Below are 25,906 nucleotides of genomic sequence, written 5' to 3'. Positions count from 1 at the left end.
GAAGCTTGGAGCGAGCAGATGTGGCAGGAATCATCGACACTGAAGGGAGAACGGACGTGGTAGAAATGACCATCGCTATGAAAAAGGAAACCACCGCATTTGTTTGCAGCGATCTCGTCATTGCCGGCGCAAAGATGGCGGAACCCACAGAGTTGAAGGTGAAGCGATGTTGTTCCGTTGTTGGGTATTGGCGGAGATGCGGTTTGGGAGATGGTGGCTGTGTTTGGCGTTGTGGAGAAGGTGGTTGTGTGAGGGTGGTTGTGGAGGAGGTGGTGGTTGTGATTGAAATGCGGTTGGCGGTGTGGAGAAGGTGGTTGTGGTTGGCATTGTGGAGAAGGCGGTTGTGGTTGGAATGCAGTTGGTCAGAGCGATGTTGGTGGTGGAGGTGGTTGTTGTGAAGCATTTGGTCCAAAATAATGATAGTAAAAGAAAAACGGCTAACTCAAAGATCACAGCCCTGACCACACGAATAATTTCCATGAGACAACGGTGGGGAAATCTATCTGAACACAGACTTATCGGCATAACTGAACTAAGGACCAAAATGGTGCTCTGCAAATTTCCACAGCCGTAACAATACTCCCATATATAAACACCACACACACACACACACACACACACACACACACACACACACACACACACACACACACACACACACACGCACGCACGCAAACACGCACGTGCACACACACACACACACACACACACACACACACACACACACCCAAGTAATGGTGGCTGATGCCTTTAATAATGGACTCCAGCTCGGAGGACAGGTGAGCTGAAACCCAGAACCTATCTCGAACCTCTTCACCTCGTGTGGTCTTCAAGTTGTTCGGACCCAGGCTCCAGCGAGAGAGAGCTGGATCCAATCGCCGTGAGCCGCGATCCTTCCCGAGCTCCCGCGAATCCTCCCGCGCTTCCGAACACGTGCTGGTGAGACGAGGCGCCGATCCTTCCCATCGATGTGCCGCTTTCCCGAGGAACCACCTCCAAGATGAGGCCGATGAGTTGCACCAAGCCGGGAACGAAACGGAGAACAAAGAGCTCCACGAACCAAGAAGAAGAAGAACCACCACCAGCAGCTCGAGCCGAGCGACTGCCATTGGTTGGTAAATAAATGGCCATAACTTGGGAATCACTTGTCCGATTAATATCAAATCTTGAAAAGGCACATCCTCAGGTCCCCAAAAATATAGCTGGCAAGTTTCAATAACATCGGACCAGTGGTTGTCGGGAAACAGCGGTCACACACACACACACACACACACACACACACACACACACACACACACACACACACACACACACACACACACACACACACGCGTATAAAAACATCACATACAAACACACATACATACTCTCATATAGAAACACACACACACACACACACACACACACACACACACACACACACACACACACACACACACACACACACGCATAAAAACATCACATACACACACATGCATACATACTCTCATATATAAACACCACACACACACACACACACACACACACACACACACACACACACACACACACACTAACAGCTTGTTCCCTCAATGAGAGAGGAGACCAAACACCCTCCTCACCATATGGACACCCAGCAGGATTAAAAACAAAACCTGTCAAAGGGCGGAGGAGCTCCTTGTGAGCCAATGGCCATCCATATCTAGTGCCCAACTGTGTCTGTGGACGTCCTCCTGCAGTTGGGTCACTTCTTATTAAGAGGTTGGTGGCAGGATTTGCACTCTGGCCACCGTAAAACCCTTCATTCCCCAAAACACAAAAACGCAAAAAAAAATCTGAAAACCCACTCCCTGGGAGTACCTCCTGTGCAACTTCCCTTCGCAGGGCAGCTCACCAGATGATGGGATGGGGGAAAAGCCTTCGGGACCCCCAATCTTTGATGATAGGAGGGAAACCACGGGGTAACATCCCTGGATCAGATTGCGGGAGAGTGTGTCGGAGTGGTGCTGAGGTGTCGTCCACCAGACGGCGGTCTCCTTGGGCTAACCTCAGGCTAACCTTCGGGTGGGTGCCTGGAGTGTCCTATCCCTAAGAGAAGATGATCACATGTCTGTGTTATCATCTGAGCTCAAGCGTTTGGACATCGGTATTGCAGCACTCTCTGAGATTCGGAGACCGGATTGCGGCGAGATCATGGTGGGTGGTTACAACTACTATTGGTCTGGTCGCTCTGATGGTTACCATACTCAAGGAGTTGCTGTAGCGGTGTCCAATAAGCTGACCCCAATGATAATTGAGGTAACACTGGTCAACGAGCGTATTATGAGACGAAGGATTCATCACTCCTTGGGTGTCATTTCCCTGGTCTCTGTATATGCTCCGACTGAGGCGAGTGATCTCACCATGAAGGATGCATTCTATGCCACGCTCGAGTCTGTGGTTGATCGGTGCCCCAGACGAGATACACTTCTAGTCTTGGGGGGATTTCAATGCATCGACTGGAACAGATAGGGATGGTTATGAGACCTGTGTTGGTCCCCATGGGTCAGGAACTATGAACCAGAATAGCACTAAGTTCCTTGAATTTGCAAGAAGTCATGGACTTAGGGTGGCTTGTTCATGGTTTCAGCACCCACAAGCTCATCGCTGGACTTGGTATTCCAACGCTGTCGGTGTGGCAAAGGAGATTGACCATATCCTCGTTGACGGTCGCTGGAGGATGATCCAGAACTGCAGGGTCTACCGGAGTGCTCAATTCCTCAATACTAACCACCGGCTTGTTGAAGCAACTGAAAAGCTGCACCTTAAATCCTGGAGAATGGTACCATCCCAGCCTCGGCTGGATGTTGGCAAGCTCAAGGATGAGAGAGTAGCTGAGGAGTTTGCGAACAGGCTGAGTTGACATTTGGGGGGTCTGGGTGCTTTGGGGGGTCCTGAAGAGTTGTGGAGTGCCTTCAAGACCACCGTCCTTGATGTTGCCGGTGGATGTCTTGGAACTCACCGCAGGGCAAAGAAGAATTTTGTCTCAAGGGACACTGGATACCATTGACCAGAGTTGCAGGGCCAGGCTGAATGGCAGAGCTGAGCTGTTCAGGGAGCTGAGGCGTAAAACTATACGTGCAGTAAGGGTGGACAAGGAGGCCTATGTGCGAGGAATCTGTGAGGGGGATATCTGCCTGATGAAACTTTGCTTTGCAGATGATATCTGCCTGATGTCACAGTCCTTACATAGCATGCAGGACGGAGGAAATAGGCTACTGGAGTACACGGTACAAGTGGGGCTGAACATTAACATGGCCATAGCGGAAGGCATGAACATGCATGCTCCACAAACCAACAACAACAACATGATGCACAACAATTCATCAATCAGAGAGGTTGACAAGTTTACATATTTGGGGTCCATGGCTACTATAACAGAAGGAGTCGACGACACTGATCGATGTACCTCGACGGATACGAAAGGCAAGGGATGCATCATGAGACTCAAGGAAATATGGAAAACAAGGAAGTATAACACCAACACTATGCTGAGGATCTTTGAGAGCAATGTGTCGTCAGTTCTCCAATTCGGATATGAATTTGGAAAAAATCACCAAATAAAGAGCAAACTGGAGTCTTTCATCTGCAGCAGCTCAAAGAAAATCTTGAGAATCCTCTGGCCTGAAATGGCTGGTAAGAAAGAGGTCGAAAGGTTAACAGGAAGGAAAAACATCATAGAAGAGATCAAAATTAGGAAGTGGTGATGGATTGGTCACGTGGTGCACCTGAAGGATCAAGATATACCAAAAAGAGCAACATGGTGGGTACCTGACGGGAAGAGAAGGGATGGACAGCCAAGAGATACCTGGTGACGTACCGTCGAGAAGTAAATCTGAATCTGTGTCAGTATCGATATTGTACAAATGCCCAAACGATGGGAATTAATGTACAGTGGTTTGGGGGAGGAGCAGAGGTAATCTGATTTGTTTAATGTAGTTTATTGATCAACATTATCACATTCAAGCTGTCGAAAATGATTTTAAAAGTTTGTAGGTTTGGGGTATTCTTTGCATTTTTATGGAGAATGTTCCATTCATGAATTGTATGTGAGTAAAGACAAAATTTGTAATAATCTTTAATAAAGCTTGGTATTACACAGGAATATGAACTTATCATACATCAGGAACTATGAGTAAGGGTAGGTTTCAGATGCGAGATGAAAGGAATGAAGGTCACGAGGAATAAAATCAGAATGTGGTCCCAAGACCTACAAAAGTGGTGAAGATTCACAAGAAGCTCTATCTGCCAGGTAGAATGATTGGATAATAAGCAAACATGAAGGTTAGATAATGTGATGGATTTCGGAGATGCCCGGAGTAGCGTATACCACAACACATAAAGAAACCCTTGTATAGTTATTTTGTCGTATATTGTAAAGCTTATTTGGGCTCCCCCTCTCCCTCCCACCCCACCATCCCCACATTCAGTATGGAAAGGAGAACATGCATTGTGTTTGTAGTAGCATCAACTCCATTGTAGTGAAATGTATGTACTACGTGTGAACATCTTTACAGCTGTGGAGGAGCTCTGGGAAGGGTTTGAAACAGCAAAGGGATTACCTTGCGTAGCCTTTCATGGTTGCTTTATGCAGCTTCTCGGCTGGAAGAGCAAAGAGGAGTCGATTTATTTGTATAATCCAAGCCATCTGGGTTTAATTTATTAGGTGAGAGCTAATTGGTTATTCCCTCCATTCACAGGTGAGAGATGTGGGTGGGTCTTCGTTTTTTCATTTGTATGTTGACTTTTTTTGACATTTGCATGTGGTACAGGCTTGGGAGCCTCATTGGTATGCATTTCTATCTGTGCTGTTGCTGATGATTAGCTAACAAGCGATGAAACCTGTCCGCAGCTGAGGGTGTGTATAGCATTGGGATTCTCGTGTATGTACAATTTGTGAACGTCTTTATAGCTGTGGAGGAACTCTGGGAAAGGTTTGAAACAGCAAAGGGCTTACCTTAGGTTGGCCTTTCATGATTGCTTTATGCAGCTTCTTTGGCTGGAAGAGAATGGGAGTGTGTGCATATATATAAAAATATATAGATGTATATAAATATATATCCCCACCCCTCCATGCATCCAGCACACTTTACACAACACACCACAGATTCAACAACTCCACACGGAAAAAGCCTGCATTCGCCATAGGAACAGCATCGAAAGGGCAGGAAACACAGGACTGAGCATGCTGCTGCATCACTGAACCTCAGCCACCGCAGCACTGCTCAAATCTCAGTGCCCACTGTGTCACTAGAACTCAGCCCCTGCCGCACTGCCAGGCTTCAAGGCAACCAGTGGGCTTCACCGGATCACACGGACGACCATTGGAGAAGCGAATGTATCAGGAGATAAGCAGATGTGGAGGCAAACACGTTTCGGCTATGAAGGTCGGAGTGCGAGTTCATAACAGCGCACCGTATCTGGGAGCTGTGAGAACAGGATTGAAGGAACTTGGAGAGAAAGCTGGAGCCTAAAGGGAACACTGAAGCCTGGAGGAAAAGCCAGAGCAAACGAGAACTAGCACGAGGCGGCAGAAGGGCTGATCTAGTGAGAGCTCCTGTGCATGATCACCAGACACACTGACCCATGCAGACTTTAGTCCTTCTTTTGCGATATCTCCCTCTTTCCTTTTTGACGCAGAGCTATCAACGAAGTGCTAACTGTCCTTTTCAGGACTAACTGGCTTTTACACCTCACACTCTCATCTTACATCCTATGCATCTCTGCAAGCACCCATATCACACACCCCGCATACATGAACCAGTTGGTTCACGTACGGGTGAGATCAACGTCAACCCTACACCCCATTACTCTCTCTCTCTCTCTCTCTCTCTCTCTCTCTCTCTCTCTCTCTCTCTCTCTCTCTCTCTCTCTCTCTCTCTCTCTCTCTCTCTCTCTCTCTCTCTCTCTCTCGCTCTCGCTCTCGCTCTCGCTCTCTCTGTCTATCTTACTTATCTCCTTTTCCCAGAATGAGAGTGGTGCCTATGTGTCTGTGATAAGTTGACTGAATAAGGGGCTTACATGCTTATATGAGGGTTTTCTATTTGTGACACTGCGTGACTTGTACATATGTACGTGCCTTTTGCAAAATTATAAACAATTTCCAAACTGTCTGATTGTTAGATTCCATTGGTTAGGCATAGTGTGTTGCAACAGGGAGTTCTCCCCTGCTGTTCCATTATGAGTAGTCGAGAGCCAACGCGTCTACCTCCGGTAACACTCAACTGTATATTGATCTTGGTGGAACCTTGGAGGCACAGTTCCCTATGCGGGGTGTTTGATTTGCCAGGAAGGTGAAGCAGGATTTGGACGATGGACCCTATTTAAATTTAACGTCTCAGACGGCGTCTGTGATTGCTTAGTGACCCATCACGTCACGGAGTTATCTGTGGCATGGCGGCTTCAGGACCACTATTTGGGAGTCGATTGTAAGAGCTCCCCTTATAATCCACCCTGAGGTGGATCCGTAACAATACCTTGACCAGGCCACGAGATCTCTTCTCCTGCTTGCTTGGGTAGTGAAGCCTAGTCGAGATCATAACTCCAAGTTCTCAGCCAAACTTACTGATTGAGCCCTTATAAGTTTACTATTTTTTTAAAGAATCTTAGTGAAGAATAATCACAAAGTAAGAAAGAATATGTTATCCCAGACTTTTCGAATTATCAATACATTGTACTTAATGGAATCCTTTGTTGGTCTGTATTCTTAAATCACTGTTTACTGTATTAACAAGCTCAAATGAGCTAAGATCCTCGTCCTCTTAATGATGACGTCATAAAAACGAATATGACATCATTGTGATGTATCAGGTTTGCAATAAATTATCTGTGCAATTGCCCGGCTTGATTCCAGCAAACAAAATTCAAGCAGTTTGCCTAGTTTCGGAGATAATGGTATAGGCGATTTTCATTAGCAGCGATATTATGACGTCAACTTTTTTTCTAGGAATAATTTCCAAACTCAGATGGTTACTTCTTGCGCGTGGGATTTCTGCATATACATGGCAAGTTTCACGAAGATCCGAAGAAAACTCTGGGTTGTGAAACAAAAAAATGTCAAAAAATAGGAATGATGTCATAAAAATTGATATGTCTTCATAGTGATGTATCATATGTGCAGTAATTCATCTCTGCTAATGCCCTGTTCGATTCCCGTAAACAGAATTCAAAAAGCTTGCCTAGTTTCGGAGATAATTTTTTAGGCGATTTCCATTAGTGGAGATATTTTGACGTCATAACTTTTTTTCTTGGAGGAATTTTCAAAATCGGAGATGGTTACTGTCTGCGCAGGATATTTTTACATATATATTCCAAGTTTAAGGAAGTTTCGATGAAAATTGTAGGCTGTGAAACAAAAAAGTCCACAAGAAGAAGATGAAGAACAACAAAGTGAGTAAGACTTAGAGATCCTCCACGAGGATCTAAAATGATCTTGAGACCTGCACAGGTTTAGGAACTATGATACAGTATTTACAGCAATAGCCAAGGGTTGATCATACAACATTTACATCAGATATTGGTCCACCAGTACTGAGCAATTGTAACGAATAAAAACTTCTCAAAAACACAAGAGATCAAGAGATTTGAGTAATTACAAAATTTTCAGTACATAGTGACAATCCAAGACAATGGTGAAATTTTTCTTAGCGCTCTTCTTTTCCAGTCACATTTTTGTGCAGCACTGTGTTAAAGTAGCATTTTTAGTTCCCATACTAAGTTAATGATTAAAACTCTCTGAACAATCAACCACAAAGTCCACCAGAAATTTACATGGCATGTAAACAATGCCAAGCGGGGTGCACAATTTACTTGCTCATTGAAGATAATTTATGAGAATCAGCGATTCTATAGTAAAGTGTGGCGAGCTGTATAACCCCCTCCATCTCATATGAACTCCGCGGTCCGAGTCAACGACGATGATAAAAACGTCTCCATCACTACAACATCGAGCAGAATGTATAAATGGACAATTTCAAAATGAAAAAAAATGTTCAGAATACTGAACAGAATTACCAAGGATATAGATACAGTATATGTATATCGGACCAAGGGAGAACATGTAGATACTGAGAGAGGGACATTTTGTCCCACCTTACTCGAATTCACATGAGACTAACTCACAGAATTTGAAAAGCCAAATAAATTCCTCCACCACCAAAGGTGGACGAGGTTATATGTTTTCACCCCTGTCTGTTTGTTTGGCTGTTAGCAGGATATTTCAAAAAGTTATGATGGATTCAGACGAAATTTGATGGACTGGCTGGGTGTGTGCCAAGGACGAATTCATTCGATTTTGGTGAAGGTCCGAATCTGGATCCGGATACAACAATTTTTTAGTTTTTAAAGTGATTCTTCACTATTGAGAAATAGGGCAAACAACGATATACTGTATAGCATGATGTTTCTGTGAAAGAGTTATGACAAAACTATGTGGATGAGTTGGGTCGGTAACTCGAACAAGCGGATTAGATTTTGGTTATGGGCTGGATACAGATCTAGCGTATCAGTTGGATACAAAATGTAATGGGAACTCCCTTGGGATGATGATAGAAATTGATATCTTGCATGCAATATTACAGGGTACTTGACATAATTACGTGCTCCAGGGCCTCTACATACCTAAATACGGCCCTGACTGTACCTATTTAGTCTTCCATTTGATTTGAATTGAATATATTTTAATCCCATTCTAAATTCAATTGAATAATAATTTTAAAAAACGTCATGGGTCAGGGTCAGGTGTCCGATCAAAGCTGGGTTCCATCAAAGTGGGACATCTTGGTACCCGGTCATCACTGCCAGCAGTTATAAAGTGGCAGTTCTAATTATGTCTTATTAATTTGGTAACACACCAGTACACAAACACCACGCAAAACAAGTCCTGGCGAGGTTCTACAATCTCTGATTGCTCTTTTTCTTGTTTGCATCTGCCATTGTGAGAACTACCTGCACTCCATTATTACACATGCTCAGTGAAACATGCACACGCCCTCCTCCACCACCCCCTTCCTCTTTTACCTTGTGTATATGTAATGTATGTGTAGTTAATAGAAGGGCTCAAATGAAAATGTAATTTCACTTGAAATATTATATGTTTCTTAAATTCATCAATTAACTTACACTGTTCATATGTTATTTTCATGAAACATTGTGAACTGTGAAAAGATAATGTAGAAAATTCAAATTGAGTTATTGTAACTAAATGAGAGTACAGTATAAAAGCTTAATTGACATGTAACATCTGGCCAAGGATTTCCTGATTACGCCCTCTTATACATAAAGGTTTAATTGGTTAAATCACTCATTAGATTATACACATCAAGCAAAGAGTCCACAAGCTTTCAGGTCTATCAGTGCTATGGCAAACTCATGAATTTACAGGAACGCAAAGCATCCAGGAGATGATCCCACAATAGAGAGATGATAAATGTTCCAGGCCCTGGCAGCTGTCTATAAATGGGAACCAGGAGGTATCAATATTATAACAACCTCAATAACATGCAAATCTCAGAATATGATGAACGGCAATCGTACGTGAGCTAGATCGTTCACAATGTACCTGGGAAGGCAAGGAAAAAAATATGATATTTTTGATGTTGGGAGAATCAGAACCTCAGGGAATCTGAGGAATTTGTGTTAGGCCAACCACAGCTGCATCCCAAAGGAGGACAAACAGAAGCACTTAGTGTGTAAGAGATTAGAGTTGGTCAAGGTATAATTAGCATCCTATATTCCAGTCATCTTGCCTTGTATTACCAAATATGGGCCAAGTAGCTGAGGTTCAGTGGGACCCAGAGAAGTCAAGGACAATTGAGATACGACACATTCTGCACGTCACAGTCCTTCCAGCCAATGACTGGCCTGCAGTCCCAGTTCTTTAAGCTTCCTTCAAAACCTTTCATTAATAAAGGTCCAAACTTCATCGTCTGCTGTCTGCTTGACTTCTTCATTGCCCTCGAACCTCCAGGTTTGTAACAGGGATTTAACAGACACGGCGTCACAAAGGGACAGAAACAAAGGCTACAAGTAAGGGAATTGTAAAATACTGCACACATAGGAGAATAACACACCTGAGTTTTTCTCTTCAGAAACTTGTCAACATGGCCGATGAAGAGATTTATGATGAAGATATTGAGTGAGTCGATTTTTAATCATCCTCTGCCAAAGAAAATTGTCATAATTATTATTTCTTTTAATAACAATCAGACCTGTTTTTGTATTTCTTTGCAGGGAGCAAGCAGGTGAGAATCGTCCTTTCTTTCAAAAAATTTCTACAACCTGAATTGTGAGTCCTGTAAGTTTTGATAAACGTCAAGAGTTACCGAATGGAAGTAGATGTTAAACCTGTGACAGATTTTTTTTTAATAGAACGAATGAATTTAGAAGGGCTTGACAAAGACAACGATGCTGATGCAAAATTGTCAACCGTAGAACAATGGCTTGAGTCGAGATGTGTATGTGTGTTTTTGAAATATTTATTTATACATACATATACATATTTATATTCATATATATATACATATTAAAAAATATATAAATTTTAATAGGTACATATATTTACATATACATATTTATATTTATATATATATATATATATATATATATATATATACATATTAAAAATATACATTTATATATTGGGTGGTCGCGAGACTACCCTTATTCTCAGGTTTTCCATCTGTCTGTTTGTTTGTATATAATGGACAGCTCTGGAGGCCAGAGGAGTCAATCGATTTTGATGAAACTTGACTGGTAGGTTCATACCAAGATCTGCTTCTATGCTTTTGAGCACGCTTGCTGTGGACACCTCCCTTGCCTAGCAACGGGACTTTGAAATTTTTGAAAAATCCGATTTTTTTTTTCGAAAATCAAAAATCGTCTTCCGCGCTTTTATGCGCACTATAATCAACCTCTTTGTCAAAAAATTTCAGCCTGATCCGTCAAAAACTGTATGACTAGTATGCATTTATATTACGATATGCTTTCACCCCAATGTTCACGATGGGATTCCCTTACGTCGGGTTAGGGAATCGAACACAAATGATGAATGAACAGTTGCTCGTCATGTTCCTATATGGAACAACGAATGGAAAAAATGCCATCTGATGTGTTCTCTTATCTACATATTTCAAATTCGCCTTAGTCGAGCGATCACCCATGTCGCCTACTGGCTTGTATATATTTTAATATGTACATATATTTATATATATATATATATATATATATATATATATATATATATTTTAATATGGTCATATATTTACATATATATATATATATATATATATATATATATATATATATATATATATACTTTTAATATGTACACATATATATATATATATATATATATATATATATATATATATATATATATATATATATATATATACTTTTAATATGTACATATACATATATATATATATATATATATATATATATACTTTTAATATGTACATATATATATATATATATATATATATATATATATATATATATATATATATATATATATATTGTTACGGATTCGCGCCCGCCAGCGTGCTGACGGCCACGTAACTCGAATCGCGGCACGTCGCCCACCGGACGGACAATCCAGTCGTGACCCTCTCGGACTAACGCCGGGAACCAGTCACGGGTGGACCTTTCGGTCTCACCGCGATCGAGCCAATCAGCCCCCGCGTGGGATAGGGTTGCTCGCCAAATTCGACCTACCTAAGTACCCACACGGAGGGTAGACCGGGCGATCGCACCTCGCCGCAGGTCGACTTCGGACACGGGCCACTTAAGCGACCCGTTCCGTACTATCGGGATAACCGAGCGGTGTTATTCGTTGACCTCGACGGTTCGATTAATTATCGGGCGTATTCAGCCCACTACCAACCCGTTACGTGAAACAAGATGAGGATTCAATGAAAGAAATGACGAAGCGAAGCGGGAAACAGTTCAACACAAAGCACATTTATTCGCGATGAACGGAAAGCACACATATTCAATTCCACCAAAAGCACATAGAAAAGGAAAAGAAACACAATGCAATGTTACACAAAAAGCAAATGCGACAATGCAGATCTAATACCGATTACGCGAGCACACGGCAACACTTATACAATTTTACTTCACAGACGGCGCCAACAACACACACACTCAAAGCAAAGGAAAAGAACACCCTCAAAGATGAGGCGGGCCTGAGGCCGAGACCGGGTCGGGCCTACCCGTCTGGTGATGAGACGCGGAGCGGCGATGGTGCCTCAACTCCGTGGGCCTCGCGGGCAGTGTCTGGTAGGGGGTGGGAAAGGGGCCCCCTTGGTCGCACTATCTCAGCGCGGGGGGGAAACAGGAGGGGGTTGCTGATGCTCGGGGTATGGAGGATTTCTACTCTGCCTCGAGTCCCGCGACGAGCGTCTCCACCACGGCCAGGTCGCGCCGTCGGCCTCCCTGGTGTGCAGCTCCCTGCACGACGCGAGCACCCCCTCGTCTGCCCTCGCCGCCTCTCCACAGCTCCGTCTCCTTTTGCTCCGACTCCAACGCACACGACGACGACCAACTCCTTCTTGCTTCTTCTTCCCAACTCCACCGCCCGCAAAGTCTTAACTCTGCTCTACTGACGAACGCGGTCGCTTATATAAGCCCCGTGGCTTCGCTCTCTCATCTTTGACCCCCTGCCTTCGACCTTTCACCTCGCTCCCCATTGGCCCGAGAAAAAGTGGGCGTGAATGCATTTTGATCCATAAATTTGCATATAGCGATCGCCCTCCAACGCCCTGGAGGCGGGGCCAAATCGCTCCTCGCTCACCGATTGGACGGAACAAAAGTGGGCGTGTGTCGTTTTTGATCCGTTTTTGAAGCGGAAAATCCGTGGTTTTGTACACGCTGTTCGGCGCGCGCCCTGCACGAGTCCAACACCGGTAACCACAAGCGGCGCAAGAACGGTGGCGATGCGACGGTTGCGAGGTGTGACATGAAGCGGCGCCGCGGTGGGTGGTTGATGTTGTGGTTGGTGGTAACAATGGCGGTTGGTCCAAAATAAAGATAGTAAAAGAAAAACGGCTATCCTGAAGAGTCGCAGCACGCATAAATGACATGTATTCCCACTAGACAACGGGTTTGGGCCTAACTACACATATACTTACCGAGATATCTCACCTAAGGGACCTGAATGGTGGTTTGCGAATTTGGTAACCACAACACTACCCCCTCCCCTTTTTACAGACTCGTCCCGAGTCGTCAAATTTTCGTGTGCCATCATGTGTAGTTTTCCCCTAGTACATTTTACCTACGGATCCCTGAGTGCGACATTCATGGTATTCGTGTCCCCAAAATAAATAACCTGAGGGCTGCGTAACTACCTAAACAAACTCACTCACACGGACGACTTAAATAAAATTGCCGGCGCTAAGACATACATGCCGGGGGCGCACTCATATTTACAGTACATCTTAACATTAACTTACAAATTTTACACTAAACCATGGCCCAGGATCACTGAACTCTGCAAAAAGAAAGCAGTTAGCAGGGAGCCAGGCTGCTCGCATGCAGTCTCTGGCTCAACACAATGCAGGTGACAGGGAACGTGGCCGGCTGCTCACACGCAGTCCAAGGCCTTCCCTTTTGAACTGAACGCAGTGAACCACAACGGTGCATGGGCTGCACAAACGTAGTCTCCGTGCCAGCTCAAGTGGCACACGCAATGAACACAACGAATGGATTGATGAATGGATGGACGCAAACACGGTGCACGGGCCGCCACTGCAGGCCCGTGTTGTAGCTGCCAACAGGGCAGTTCTCGCAGCTTGCAAACTGTTGCCTTGCGGATCCTGGCGCACATGGAAATGAACAGGGGGGGGGGGGCAAAGCAAAAATTGAACAGGGCGGTGAACATGGGCAGTGGGCATGGCATGGTAAAGGCAAGCAGGCAAACACAGCCCGCAGAAGAAGGCCGCTGCAGGCAAACACAGCCGGCAGATGAACTGGCCGGCACAGGCCTTGAAGAAAACAGCCAGCCGGCAGATGAAGTGGGCCGGCACAGGCCTTGCAGCAAAACAACAGCTGCCGATGAAGTTGGCCGGCCTCTGCCTTGAAGCAAAACACGGCCAGCCGATGAAGTTGGCCAGCCTTTGCCGTTCAGTGGAGGTTGGTGGAGGGAGTGCGGTGGTGCTGGCCACTTGGAAGGCGGGCTCGGACCTACCTACCTGTCTCCCTCCCACCTATCGTCTTTGCCTGTCACTGTCTATACCCACTCCCTTAATTTGTGAAAAACCAATTTAGCCCCCACTTATTTTTTTATTTTATTTTTTTTCTTTTACTTCCCCACTATAAATCGTCCCCTAACCCCCTTTATCGTCCTTGTTCGGCTAACCTATCCTGTCACCTAGCCTACTCCCAACCCCTACGTTCCCTTCCCGGAGGGGAATAAGGGAGAGCTAACGTCCTGTGTCGAGGCCCAACGAAGCCTCAGAATGGCCTCCCCAGAGTTCAGCGATCTATAACCAAAGTGGGTCCAGCGGCCCACAACGAGAGTGAGGGGATGGATGGTGCGGAGGGGTACATCTCCTAATCTACCCTAACCATTTAACTGTTAAACTACCCCGGGGCTTTCAACAAGCGCCTCTCGCTTAAACTATTGGTTCTAACAACCCAGATTCCCGTCGCCTGTGTTGGTGTCCTCACAATTTCGGGCCTCGCCCCCCAATTTTCTCTCCGTGCCCTCACACGGTCTCCTGGCTGGGACACGTGGCTCCCTTTGGCAGGCACGACCCTCTGCCGAATCTCCCGCTATGGCACCCCCGGGCACTACACTGCCTCCGAGCCTACCAGCTCCCTAACACCGGGGAGTTCCCCCCATGGCACCTCCCCTGAAACGCACACGTGGCAGGCTGGCTTCCCAGGCCCCTTTCCGAGGGTCACCCTTGCCCACAACACTGCCCACGCGGCTCATGGCGCCCCGGGCCCCCGCACCAAGCAGGCGCACCCGTGCCCACTACGCTATCCCGGCCCCCCATGGGCCCTTGGCCTACCACGGCCGACTAGCCTGGTGCCCGGGGTACCCACTCAGCGATACTCACCTTTCGCAGCCACGCTCCCAAGCCCGTCAACAGGGCTCCTGCACCCCTCCAAATGGGTCTCGAGCCTACTTTCCCACCAACAACAAAACGACCTCCATTTTTCAATTTGTCTAACCCAGCTAACTCACTCTACACTGACCCCGGGGTCCCTTGGGCGGGAGTCACTCCTCCCCCCAATCACTCATCGCACCATGCATTCCCCATTTGCTCCATGCACACAGACCCGCTGGCCTCACTCACTCACCAAGCACATGCCTCACAACTCACCAACTTTTCAACACACACTGCTGAACTCTGCCATCCTTCTAACTACCTCCCCTAACTAACTCGTGCTCCCACGTCGTCCCTTAAACTATAGCACGTTCCTTTTAACACTATGTAGCTAAGCTACGTCCCCTCTACACATCCACAAGTCTGTCACAGTCTCCAAATAATCCCATTAATTAATTTCCCAACCTAAATCTCGCTATAATCCCTCTACCTAATCCATTCCACGGACTCCATGAGGACTTACCCCTGCCCCATGAAGTCGGTCTAACTAAGCTAACCCTTCCCCCTAACTAGTTTCCATCCTGTGCCCAGGCCAAGGGGGTCTTCCACCCCTTGCCCAGGAATCCTGTGCACCCGAAAGTGAGGCTTGCTTTTCCCCTTTTTTTTTTTTTCCATGCGCATCACCAGCGCGGCAACTCGCGCACTTTGCACCTGCCCGTGACGTCATGCAGCTGCACGTGTTCCTCGTCCCTCCTTGGACGGTACCATCCGGCAGAGATACCCCTCCTGCCGGATTCCAACCCCACGTGCAGCCATGACGTCACCGTGCGCATAAAAAAAACCACAAGCCCCACGTCTCGAGGGGTTCCCCACGCGAACACGTGTGCTTTGCCCGTTAGAGCTTAACACACACGATCGCGTGGAGAACCCGTCCGGTCCAAATCCGTAGTCCTGCCTAAACTTTGTCCGTCCGCGGGATCGGCAAATCCACCGCTGGCGTTTCCGGACCGGGACTTCACTCTCGCAAGCGAGCACGTGGCGGTCTCGTGCGTTGCACAGCACGGACCTCGTGCTCACTGCTGGGTGAACCCGGCACGGTCCCCGAAACAACTACAGCCGCGACCCGGCTTTCTTTCCTCACATGTCGCCGTCGTCGCCATTCGACCCACGCACACCTGCGTGTTACGACGCTCACACTCCATTCCATTACATTCACCCCGGGAGACGCGGCTGCGTGCTCCCGCATGCCAACCGACATCTCCCTCACATACCGCTCTCTCACACACACGGTCTCCCTTGCACTCGGCCGTTCACTCACGCATGCCATCTCCCTCGCACACGTGGCTCCACGCACTCGCGGCCTTTCACTCACTCGTGCCATTCTCACACACGCGGGGGCACTCACCCGCGGTGCCTCACTCATACACCGTGCCTCACTCACACACACGGCCGTTTCATCCACACACACGGCCCCACTCACACACGGTGCCTCATCCACACACGGCGTGCTGGAAAGCACGTACTCCGGCACAATCGCCACCACACCAATCACACACGGGGTCGCTTCCACACACGGGGACGCACTCACACCTTGCACCACACACACAGGGACAACTACACTGGGGATTTGTGTCCCCACAAGGGTCTCCGGGGCCTCTATACCCCCCAAGCTCTCCGTGCACCCGTCCACAGCACCCGTCCCCTCAACCTCGCAAAGCACGACCGAACTCACCTGGTCGTGACTCGCCTCAAGGGGGCATACTCCCTCCCCTCGTTCCTGGAGGAGGCTATCCCGCTGCTCGCACCGGGTCCCTACACGGTCCGCGAGCTCACCCCCATGATCCTCCACTACCTCCGTGTGTGTGTGTGCGTCACTTACCCCGTCTTCATCGTGCTGCCTCTCCTCTATTTTTTCTGTCTCCCGTGTCTCTATACATTTATAAGTTTCTGTCGTCGTCACCTCGTGTCTCGTCTCACACGTTTTGGTCTCCCCATTTAATTTTTCCCTTTTGGTCACCGTCGATTCCTCTGTCACGACCCTCGCCCAACACGCCCCCCGAATTATTTTTTTACCCGCCTCCACCGCGGGCCTGTCAGCCGTTGCACCCCCTTCCAGCTCGTTTGCTTCCACACGTGGAGTCGCCATTTTGATGTCCCTGGTCATGGCCTTCATGCCCGCCTGCAGGCTTCAGCCCATGTTCTGCGTCTCACCCCGTAGCTCTTTCATTTCTTCCTTCATGTTTGCTTCCATTCCGTTTATTTGCTGTGTATTCGCATCCATCCTCGTTTTTACTTCATTTGTATTTGTATCCATCTTTTCGTTCATGCCTTTCATTTCGTTTTTCATATCCGCATTCATCTTTTGTGCATTCGCATCCATCTTCGCTGTCATTTCCGCATTCATTTTTGCCAGCATGGTGATTAGCTGGGCCATGTCGGGTACGCTTGGGTGAGCCGTTTCGGCAGGGGTTGGGGAAGGGTTTTGGTGGAGAGGGGGAGGGAGGTGTCATACACCGCGGCCGCTGCCGCACCTATTTCGGGCTCTGGGTTCAGTTGGACGAGTTCATGTTCCTGCACGGGCATTCCATCCTGGGCCATGGATCCTACACATTCTACATCCATTTCTAATACCCCCGGCTCCCGCTCGCCTTGAGACGCCATCTTGCTTCTCTTAAAGGGTTAATTTCGCTCGCTCGTAATTTGGAGGGAATCGGGGGTCGCTTCTCTCACCCCTGGACCGATTCCCGTGAATTTAGCTGGAGACAGGAGAGCCCGTTTTCCTGTTCTCCGATACCAGTGCCGCGAGGAGGGCGATGGATTTGTATCCCACTTCTGACACCAGTGTTACGGATTCGCGCCCGCCGGCGTGCTGACGGCCACGTAACTCGAATCGCGGCACGTCGCCCACCGGACGGACAATCCAGTCGTGACCCTCTCGGACTAACGCCGGGAACCAGTCACGGGTGGACCTTTCGGTCTCACCGCGATCGAGCCAATCAGCCCCCGCGTGGGATAGGGTTGCTCGCCAAATTCGACCTACCTAAGTACCCACACGGAGGGTAGACCGGGCGATCGCACCTCGCCGCAGGTCGACTTCGGACACGGGCCACTTAAGCGACCCGTTCCGTACTATCGGGATAACCGAGCGGTGTTATTCGTCGACCTCGACGGTTCGATTAATTATCGGGCGTATTCAGCCCACTACCAACCCGTTACGTGAAGCAAGATGAGGATTCAATGAAAGAAATGACGAAGCGAAGCGGGAAACAGTTCAACACAAAGCACGTTTATTCGCGATGAACGGAAAGCACACATATGCAATTCCACCAAAAGCACATAGAAAAGGAAAAGAAACACAATGCAATGTTACACAAAAAGCAAATGCGACAATGCAGATCTAATACCGATTACGCGAGCACACGGCAACACTTATACAATTTTACTTCACAGACGGCGCCGACAACACACACACTCAAAGCAAAGGAAAAGAACACCCTCAAAGATGAGGCGGGCCTGAGGCCGAGACCGGGCCGGGCCTACCCGTCTGGTGATGAGACGCGGAGCGGCGATGGTGCCTCAACTCCGCGGGCCTCGCGGGCAGTGTCTGGTAGGGGGCGGGAAAGGGGCCCCCTTGGTCGCACTATCTCAGCGCGGGGGAAACAGGAGGGGGTTGCTGATGCTCGGGGTATAGAGGATTTCTACTCTGCCTCGAGTCCCGCGACGAGCGTCTCCACCACGGCCAGGTCGCGCCGTCGGCCTCCCTGGTGTGCAGCTCCCTGCACGACGGGAGCACCCCCTCGTCTGCCCTCGCCGCCTCTCCACAGCTCCGTCTCCTTTTGCTCCGACTCCAACGCACACGACGACGATGACCAACTCCTTCTTGCTTCTTCTTCCCAACTCCACCGCCCGCGAAGTCTTAACTCTGCTCTACTGACGAACGCGGTCGCTTATATAAGCCCCGTGGCTTCGCTCTCTCATCTTTGACCCCCTGCCTTCGACCTTTCACCTCGCTCCCCATTGGCCCGAGAAAAAGTGGGCGTGAATGCATTTTGATCCATAAATTTGCATATAGCGATCGCCCTCCAACGCCCTGGAGGCGGGGCCAAATCGCCCCTCGCTCACCGATTGGACGGAACAAAAGTGGGCGTGTGTCGTTTTTGATCCGTTTTTGAAGCGGAAAATCCGTGGTTTTGTACACGCTGTTCGGCGCGCGCCCTGCACGAGTCCAACACCGGTACCCACAAGCGGCGCAAGAACGGTGGCGATGCGACGGTTGCGAGGTGTGACGTGAAGTGGCGCCGCGGTGGGTGGTTGATGTTGTGGTTGGTGGTGGTAACAATGGCGGTTGGTCCAAAATAAAGATAGTATAAGAAAAACGGCTATCCTGAAGAGTCGCAGCACGCATAAATGACATGTATTCCCACTAGACAACGGGTTTGGGCCTAACTACACATATACTTACCGAGATATCTCACCTAAGGGACCTGAATGGTGGTTTGCGAATTTGGTAACCACAACAATATATATGTATGTGTGTATATCAAAAACACACACATACACACATCTCCATTGTTCTACATTTGACAATTTTTAATATGAATATATATATATATATATATATATATATATATATATATATATATATATATATATATATATATGTACACACATTTGCATATTCATGTATATATATATATATATATATATATATATATATATATATATATATATATATATATATATATATATGTACACACATTTGCATATTCATGTATATATATATATATATATATATATATATATATATATATATATATATATATGTACACACATTTGCATATTCATGTATATATATATATATATATATATATATATATATATATATATATATATATATTGTTGCAGCCACGGGTACCAAGACACCAGCTTGTCACTCAGGGGGATTAATCCCCATGTTGTCCTCGGTAGAGCCGGACCTGGGGCCACCGCTCACAATTAACGTTCTGTTATGGTGGGTTGTTTTAGAACCACGAATGCCACCCAGTTATCCACGAGTTGCAGTGTCCACCGTCTAATTATTCCGTTTAACTAGAGGTCACATGGTTACCTGAGTGGGGAGCACGCTCTCAGCAAAGCACCAATGTTATCTCAATTTGATTTTAATTAGAGCGGCCGAGCGATTTAACCGCTGGTGCGTGCCGACTATTTTTGGTCAAATCTGTGGTAATTACCTCCCAGTCTATCTCGGTTCGGACAATGCCAGACCAATGGAAGGAAAGGACAAACACGGACAGGTTGGAAATCGACAAATGATTTATTAATAATAAAATAAATAAATGGAAAGAACTTTTTATTTTCTGAGGTAAACGAAAGAATAAATTTCAAAGCAAAATCAATCAAAATGCCAGGAAAGAGACAAAGAGCAGTTGCTTATCAGGGTTTGACTTACTTACAGCTAAACACAGACATGGGTACCCAACAATTCATTCGGGGGGGGGGAGGGTGGGGAAGAATCATCTTGCTCACCAGAAAGTAGTCGTCTGTGAAGTGAAAATGTCCTGAAATGTGTGTGTGCATGTCACGACCGTTGCCTGCACCCAGCCTTGCTGTGCACCCTCTTGCGAACAGCTCTGAACGCCAGTCGACGTCTGGAGGGCACCGAGATCGTCGGTCGTGGGTTTAGACCCTGGTGTTGTTGGTGACCGATCCATGCCTCACTTGTTGGCGGCACTGCATACACCCACACGCGCACAACACGCTCGCTTCCGTCTCCTCTTTTGCGCGCTTACACCTGCTTCTTGCTCGCTTCTCAAGCTTACTTCTCATTCTCTTCTCCCTCCCTGGCTTTCTTTTGCCCCGCTTTCTTTCGCCTCTGCTTTCCTCTCACTTCTATTGCCTCCGCTTTCCTTTTACTTCTATTGCCTCCTCCTTCCTTTTACTTCTATCGCCTCCGCCTTCCTTTTGCCTCAGAACGACCTCCATTCATGTTATATCTGTGGGCCGTCTCCTCGGGCGCAGTCTGCCACAAGCTCACCCCGCCCCACTTGTGCATGGTTACCCCGCGTCGGAGCTCACAAAAGAATGTTGCTGAGGAAATATAAGGGCGGGCTTCAGAGCTCGCGAAAGAACATTGCTGAGGAAAAATGAGGACGGGCTTCAGAGCTCGTGAAATAAATGTGTGTGAATGTGGCTGTCATAAAGAAAAAAGCTTCCCATAAGAGAGGGGATCTATTCTTTGCCCTTCTCAATGCATAACATTTAAGATCCCATTAGACATGGGGATGGGGCTAATCTGAACATGCATTTAAGGAAAAAACTGTCTGAAGACCTGGATGTGTGGATGCATTCATCAGACCAGATTCTGAAATCTGCAACAATATATATATATATATATATATATATATATATATATATATATATATATATATATATATATATATATATATATATATATATATATATATATATATATATATATATATATCTGGAAAAAATTAAGAGACCACTGCAAAATTATCAGTTTTTCTGGTTTTACTATTTATAGGTATGTGTTTGAGTAAAATGAAAATCTTTGTTTTATTCTATAAACCACTGAACATTTCTCCCAAATTCCGGAATAAAAATATTGTCATTTCGAGCATTTATTTGCAGAAAATGACAACTGGTCAAAATAATAACAAAGATTCAGTGTTTTCAGACCTCAACTAATACAAACAAAACACGTTCATATTCATTTTTAAACAACACAATACTAATGTTTTAACTTAGGAAGAGTTCAGAAATCAATATTTTGTGGAATAACCCTGATTTTCAATCACAGCTTTCATGCATCTTGGCATGCTCTCCAGCAGTCTTTCACATTGCTGTTGGGTGACTTTATGCCACTCCTGGCGCAAAAATTCAAGCAGCTCGGCTTTGTTTCATGGCTTGTAACCATCCATCTTCCTCTTGATCACATTCCAGATGTTTTCAATGGGGTTCAGGTCTGGAGATTGGGCTGGCCATGACAGGGTCTTGATCTGATGGTCCTCCATCCACACCTTGATTGACCTGGCTGTGTGGCATGGAGCATTGTCCTGCTGGAAAAACCAATCCTCAGAGTTTGGGAACATTGTCAGAGCAGAAGGAAGCAAGTGTTCTTCCAGGACAACCTTGTACGTGGCTTGATTCATGAGTCCTTCACAAAGACAAATCTGCCCGATTCCAGACTTGCGGAAGCACCCCCAGATCATCACCGATCCTCCAGCAAATTTCACAGTGGGTGCGAGACACTATGGCTTATAGGCCTCTCCAGGTCTCCGTCTAACCATTAGATGACCAGGTATTGGGCAAAGCTGAAAATTGGACTCATCAGAGGAGATGACCTTACTCCAGTCCTCTACGGTCCAATCCTTATGGTCTTTTGCAAACCTCAGGCTGGCTCTTCTTTGCTTCTCATTGATGAAGGGCTATTTTATAGCTTTGCACGACTTCAGCCCTGCCCAGAGGAGCCTGTTTCAAACCGTCCTCACCGTGCACTTCACCCCAGCTGCCGTTTGCCATTCTTTTTGGAGGTCACTTGATGTCATCCTACGGTTGTTGAGTGACATTCGAATGAGTTGGCAGTCATCCCGGTCAGCGGAAAGTCGTTTTCGCCCTCTGCCAGTCTGGAGCTTTGTTGTCCCCAATGTCTGCTGCTTGACCTTGTTCTTATGAACTGCCGCCTTTGAAATTTTAAGGATGGAAGCAACGTGACGCTCACTGTATCCCTCTGCCAGTAAAGCCAGAATTGAACCCTTTTTTTCGTCACTCAAAACTTTTCTTTTCAACTCGTTTGGCATGGTCAATAGTTATTTTTTTTGATTCCAATTACTTTTGAGGTACTACCAGCACTGTTTTTGCTATCCAGCTGGTCCTATTGCAAGAGGATAGTAATGACCACAGCAGTGATTTTTATACTTTTCCTTGTTAAATAAGATTCGGTTCAGGTGATAACATAATCAGTACCTCACTAAGTAGAATAAGGTGTGCCTGTGTTGGAATTCAACAGACACTGGAATGGAATGGCTGCCATACATGGACAGATGCAGATTTAAAATATTTTTGGAGTGGTCTCTTATTTTTTTTTTTTCCAGAGCTGTATGTATATGTATATATGTGTATATGTATATATCTATATATATATATATATATATATATATATATATATATATATATATATATATATATATATATATATATATATATATATATATATATATATATTGTCGCGGGCTGGGGATCGGGTGAGAAGATCACCAGGGGGGGGGAAGCTATCTCGGGTTCCCACCAGACTCCCTGGAATTGCAGGCCATCGCACACGTATAATTCAGTGACGCGGTGAGTCCAGCCCTGGATTAACCATTAAGCAAAATAAGCACATGCTTTGGGCCTCAAGGAAAGAGGGGCCCAACAGTTTTTTTTCCAGTGCTGGATTTACAATGGACCATGGTGCAAATGTTGCAGCTGAACCAGGGCCCACAAAAAGGGGGCCCCACAATAAATGAAAAAAAAATACATATACAAGAATGTTATTTTTTTACACTTTTTTATGCAATGTAATACTGATGCCGTAGCGTTTACTGTAAATAAAGTGCAAGTTTTGTTTCATGTCGAAAAATAACGGTTTGGTATTGTTTTTATTTTGGATTACATATATATGGGGGTACCATAATCTTTCAGTGCTTAGGGCCTCTAAAGTTCTAACCTCTAAATAACTCAACCGCGTGACCTCGAGTCCTCCGTCTATGTGTTAACCGGGTTGCTTAATTAATCACCGGGGAACATGCCCTCGGTACACGTTGTCCAAACCGGATCACTTTACCGGATCGGATGCAGCCGAGTAACACTGCCAAGGACGTACCAGCTAAAAGGAACGGATTGTTCGGAACAAAGTCCTGGTTAAATTAGGATACGGACCATGCTGGATCAATGAAAGAAAAGACGAAAACGAGCTGGGAACATTTCTACAAAGGATTTATTAATAAGCAGGCGAGGAAAGATATGTGGCACAGTGAATATTGCTTTTATTGTTGTCTGTAGCAGGGATAGGAAGAAGTTTAATAGGAAGTGAGAAGAAGGAATAGGAAGTGAGAGGTGCGGCAATATACAAGCAACTTACAAAAGCAGACACAGAGCAGAGTTATCCCAATATAATTATTGTACAATCTTAACTTAATCAAGGACAGGCGCTAGAACACACACACACACACACACACACACACACACACACACACACACACACACACACACACACACACACACACACACACACACACACACACACACACACACACACCCCGATGAAGAGGAGTTAATGAAGAGAAAAAGGAGGAGAGGAGATGAGGCTAACGGTCTCTCAATAACTTGTACGATTGCCTGATCGCGCCACCAATATGTTTTGGAGGGGCTGCTCCGCTGGGCAATACCTCCTTGACAGCTGATGTGGCGTCTCTTGCTTCATGGCACTTTGTGCAGCTAGCGTCGGTCCAGAGAATGAGACGAGACCGTCGGGCATGAAGGGAGGGACTTGGGTGGAGCCAGAAGCCAATGGGTGGAGAGAGAGGCAGAGCTAGCAGGCAAATTGGTAAAGAAGGGCGGAGCCAGCAGGCAATTGGGTCGGTTGTCCATCCCAAACCAGACAGAACTAGCCGACAGGAATGAAGACAGGAACGACGAGCAGGAATGAGGGGCAGGAGCGACACACAGGAACGACACTTGAACTACGACAATGACTCCTGGAACGACACACCAGAAACGATGATGACCCCGGAACCATGACGACTCCTCCTCAACGACGACTCTGTAACGACGACAACCCCAGAACACACACCAGGAACGCCACACCAGTAACGACAACGATGCTCGAACGATGACTACTCTCTTCCCAATACCCCGCAACCTGTCCTTTTATAGATCTGGTGGTGCGGGGCAGAGGCGATGACCCGAAGTGATGTGTCGTCACCCGAATCAGGTTTTCTGGTTGAGCTCTGGCCAGCACACGGGCCAGCCACCATGACCGGAAGTGGCTCCACTTCACTTCCGGCCAGATGGTTCCAAGCTGCAGAATTGTCTTGCTCCGAGCAGCGAGACATGAATTGCCTTGCACCGAACACCGTGCTGTGCCCCATAGACCCACGGTTGGCACTGGTCAATGTGCCGGCTCCGTGGTGCGCCACGTGGCCTGAGCGATCCGGCGGCACAGCATGCCTCTGCCTGGTAGCAGCTGCATCGAGGCGGAGATGTGGGAGGATGTCTGCCATCCGTGGGAAACATTTGTTGCCATCGTGGTCAGCGAAGACCGATGGTAAGATGTGATTGTAACCCCATGCGCAGACCCGACCAACGATGTGTGTTACTCGTGCCCGGTTCTGTAGGATGATAAAGTATCACGGGCTGTGCGTGACTCCACCATTGTACATGTAGTCAGCGCGAAGGTCCGCCTGCCATCGAGCATCGTGTTCACGGTTATCAAATGCGGTGCGATTCACGGTGCCAGCTCTGATCTGTGTCAGGGAATTGAGGGAAAAGTTTGGATATAATAATGTATGAAGGTTTGAGTTGAAGAAGATAGATATAATTATTAAATACAGAACTGGGTTGAAAATAACATGCCTCGTGCATCCTGTACAGTGGGTGGAGGTTGTTTATTGTTTGCTTCTATGGTTGGCCTTCTGGAAGACGTATACGTTGAGGGTGTGGCTGCAGCTTTTACAGGCAGCTGTCTGAGTACAGTGCCTGCTTGGCCTTTGCTGAGGACCCATCTCACAGCAAAGGGTGCACGTGGCTGGGATTTCCCTCAGGAATAAATGTAG

The 25,906-nt window shown here is 46.6% G+C and overlaps 2 protein-coding genes across 2 annotated transcripts in view; one reads left to right on the top strand and one right to left on the bottom strand.

Annotated features, from left to right (window-relative positions):
* The window catches only part of LOC147009636 (interferon-induced transmembrane protein 1-like), a 125,070-nt gene that overhangs the window by 71,480 nt on the left and 27,684 nt on the right, over positions 1-25,906 (bottom strand). The gene's annotated exons all lie outside the window — the stretch shown is intronic.
* Positions 9,868-25,906, top strand: part of LOC147009635 (troponin T, slow skeletal muscle-like) — a 49,291-nt gene continuing 33,252 nt past the window's right edge. The window contains exons 1-3 of the mRNA XM_085862464.1: positions 9,868-9,985; positions 10,107-10,153; positions 10,225-10,259. Of these exons, the coding sequence (XP_085718590.1) occupies positions 10,119-10,153; positions 10,225-10,259 (70 nt within the window). The 5' untranslated portion in view covers positions 9,868-9,985; positions 10,107-10,118. The remainder of the gene's footprint in view (positions 9,986-10,106; positions 10,154-10,224; positions 10,260-25,906) is intronic.

The sequence above is a fragment of the Eptatretus burgeri genome, chromosome 17 (genome assembly GCF_056783735.1).
Source record: "Eptatretus burgeri isolate ZD-2024b chromosome 17, Ebu_testis_v1, whole genome shotgun sequence".
In the NCBI taxonomy this organism is placed as follows: domain Eukaryota; kingdom Metazoa; phylum Chordata; class Myxini; order Myxiniformes; family Myxinidae; genus Eptatretus; species Eptatretus burgeri.
Note: the sequence above shows the minus strand (reverse complement) of the source record. Positions and strands in the feature narration are given on the sequence as shown.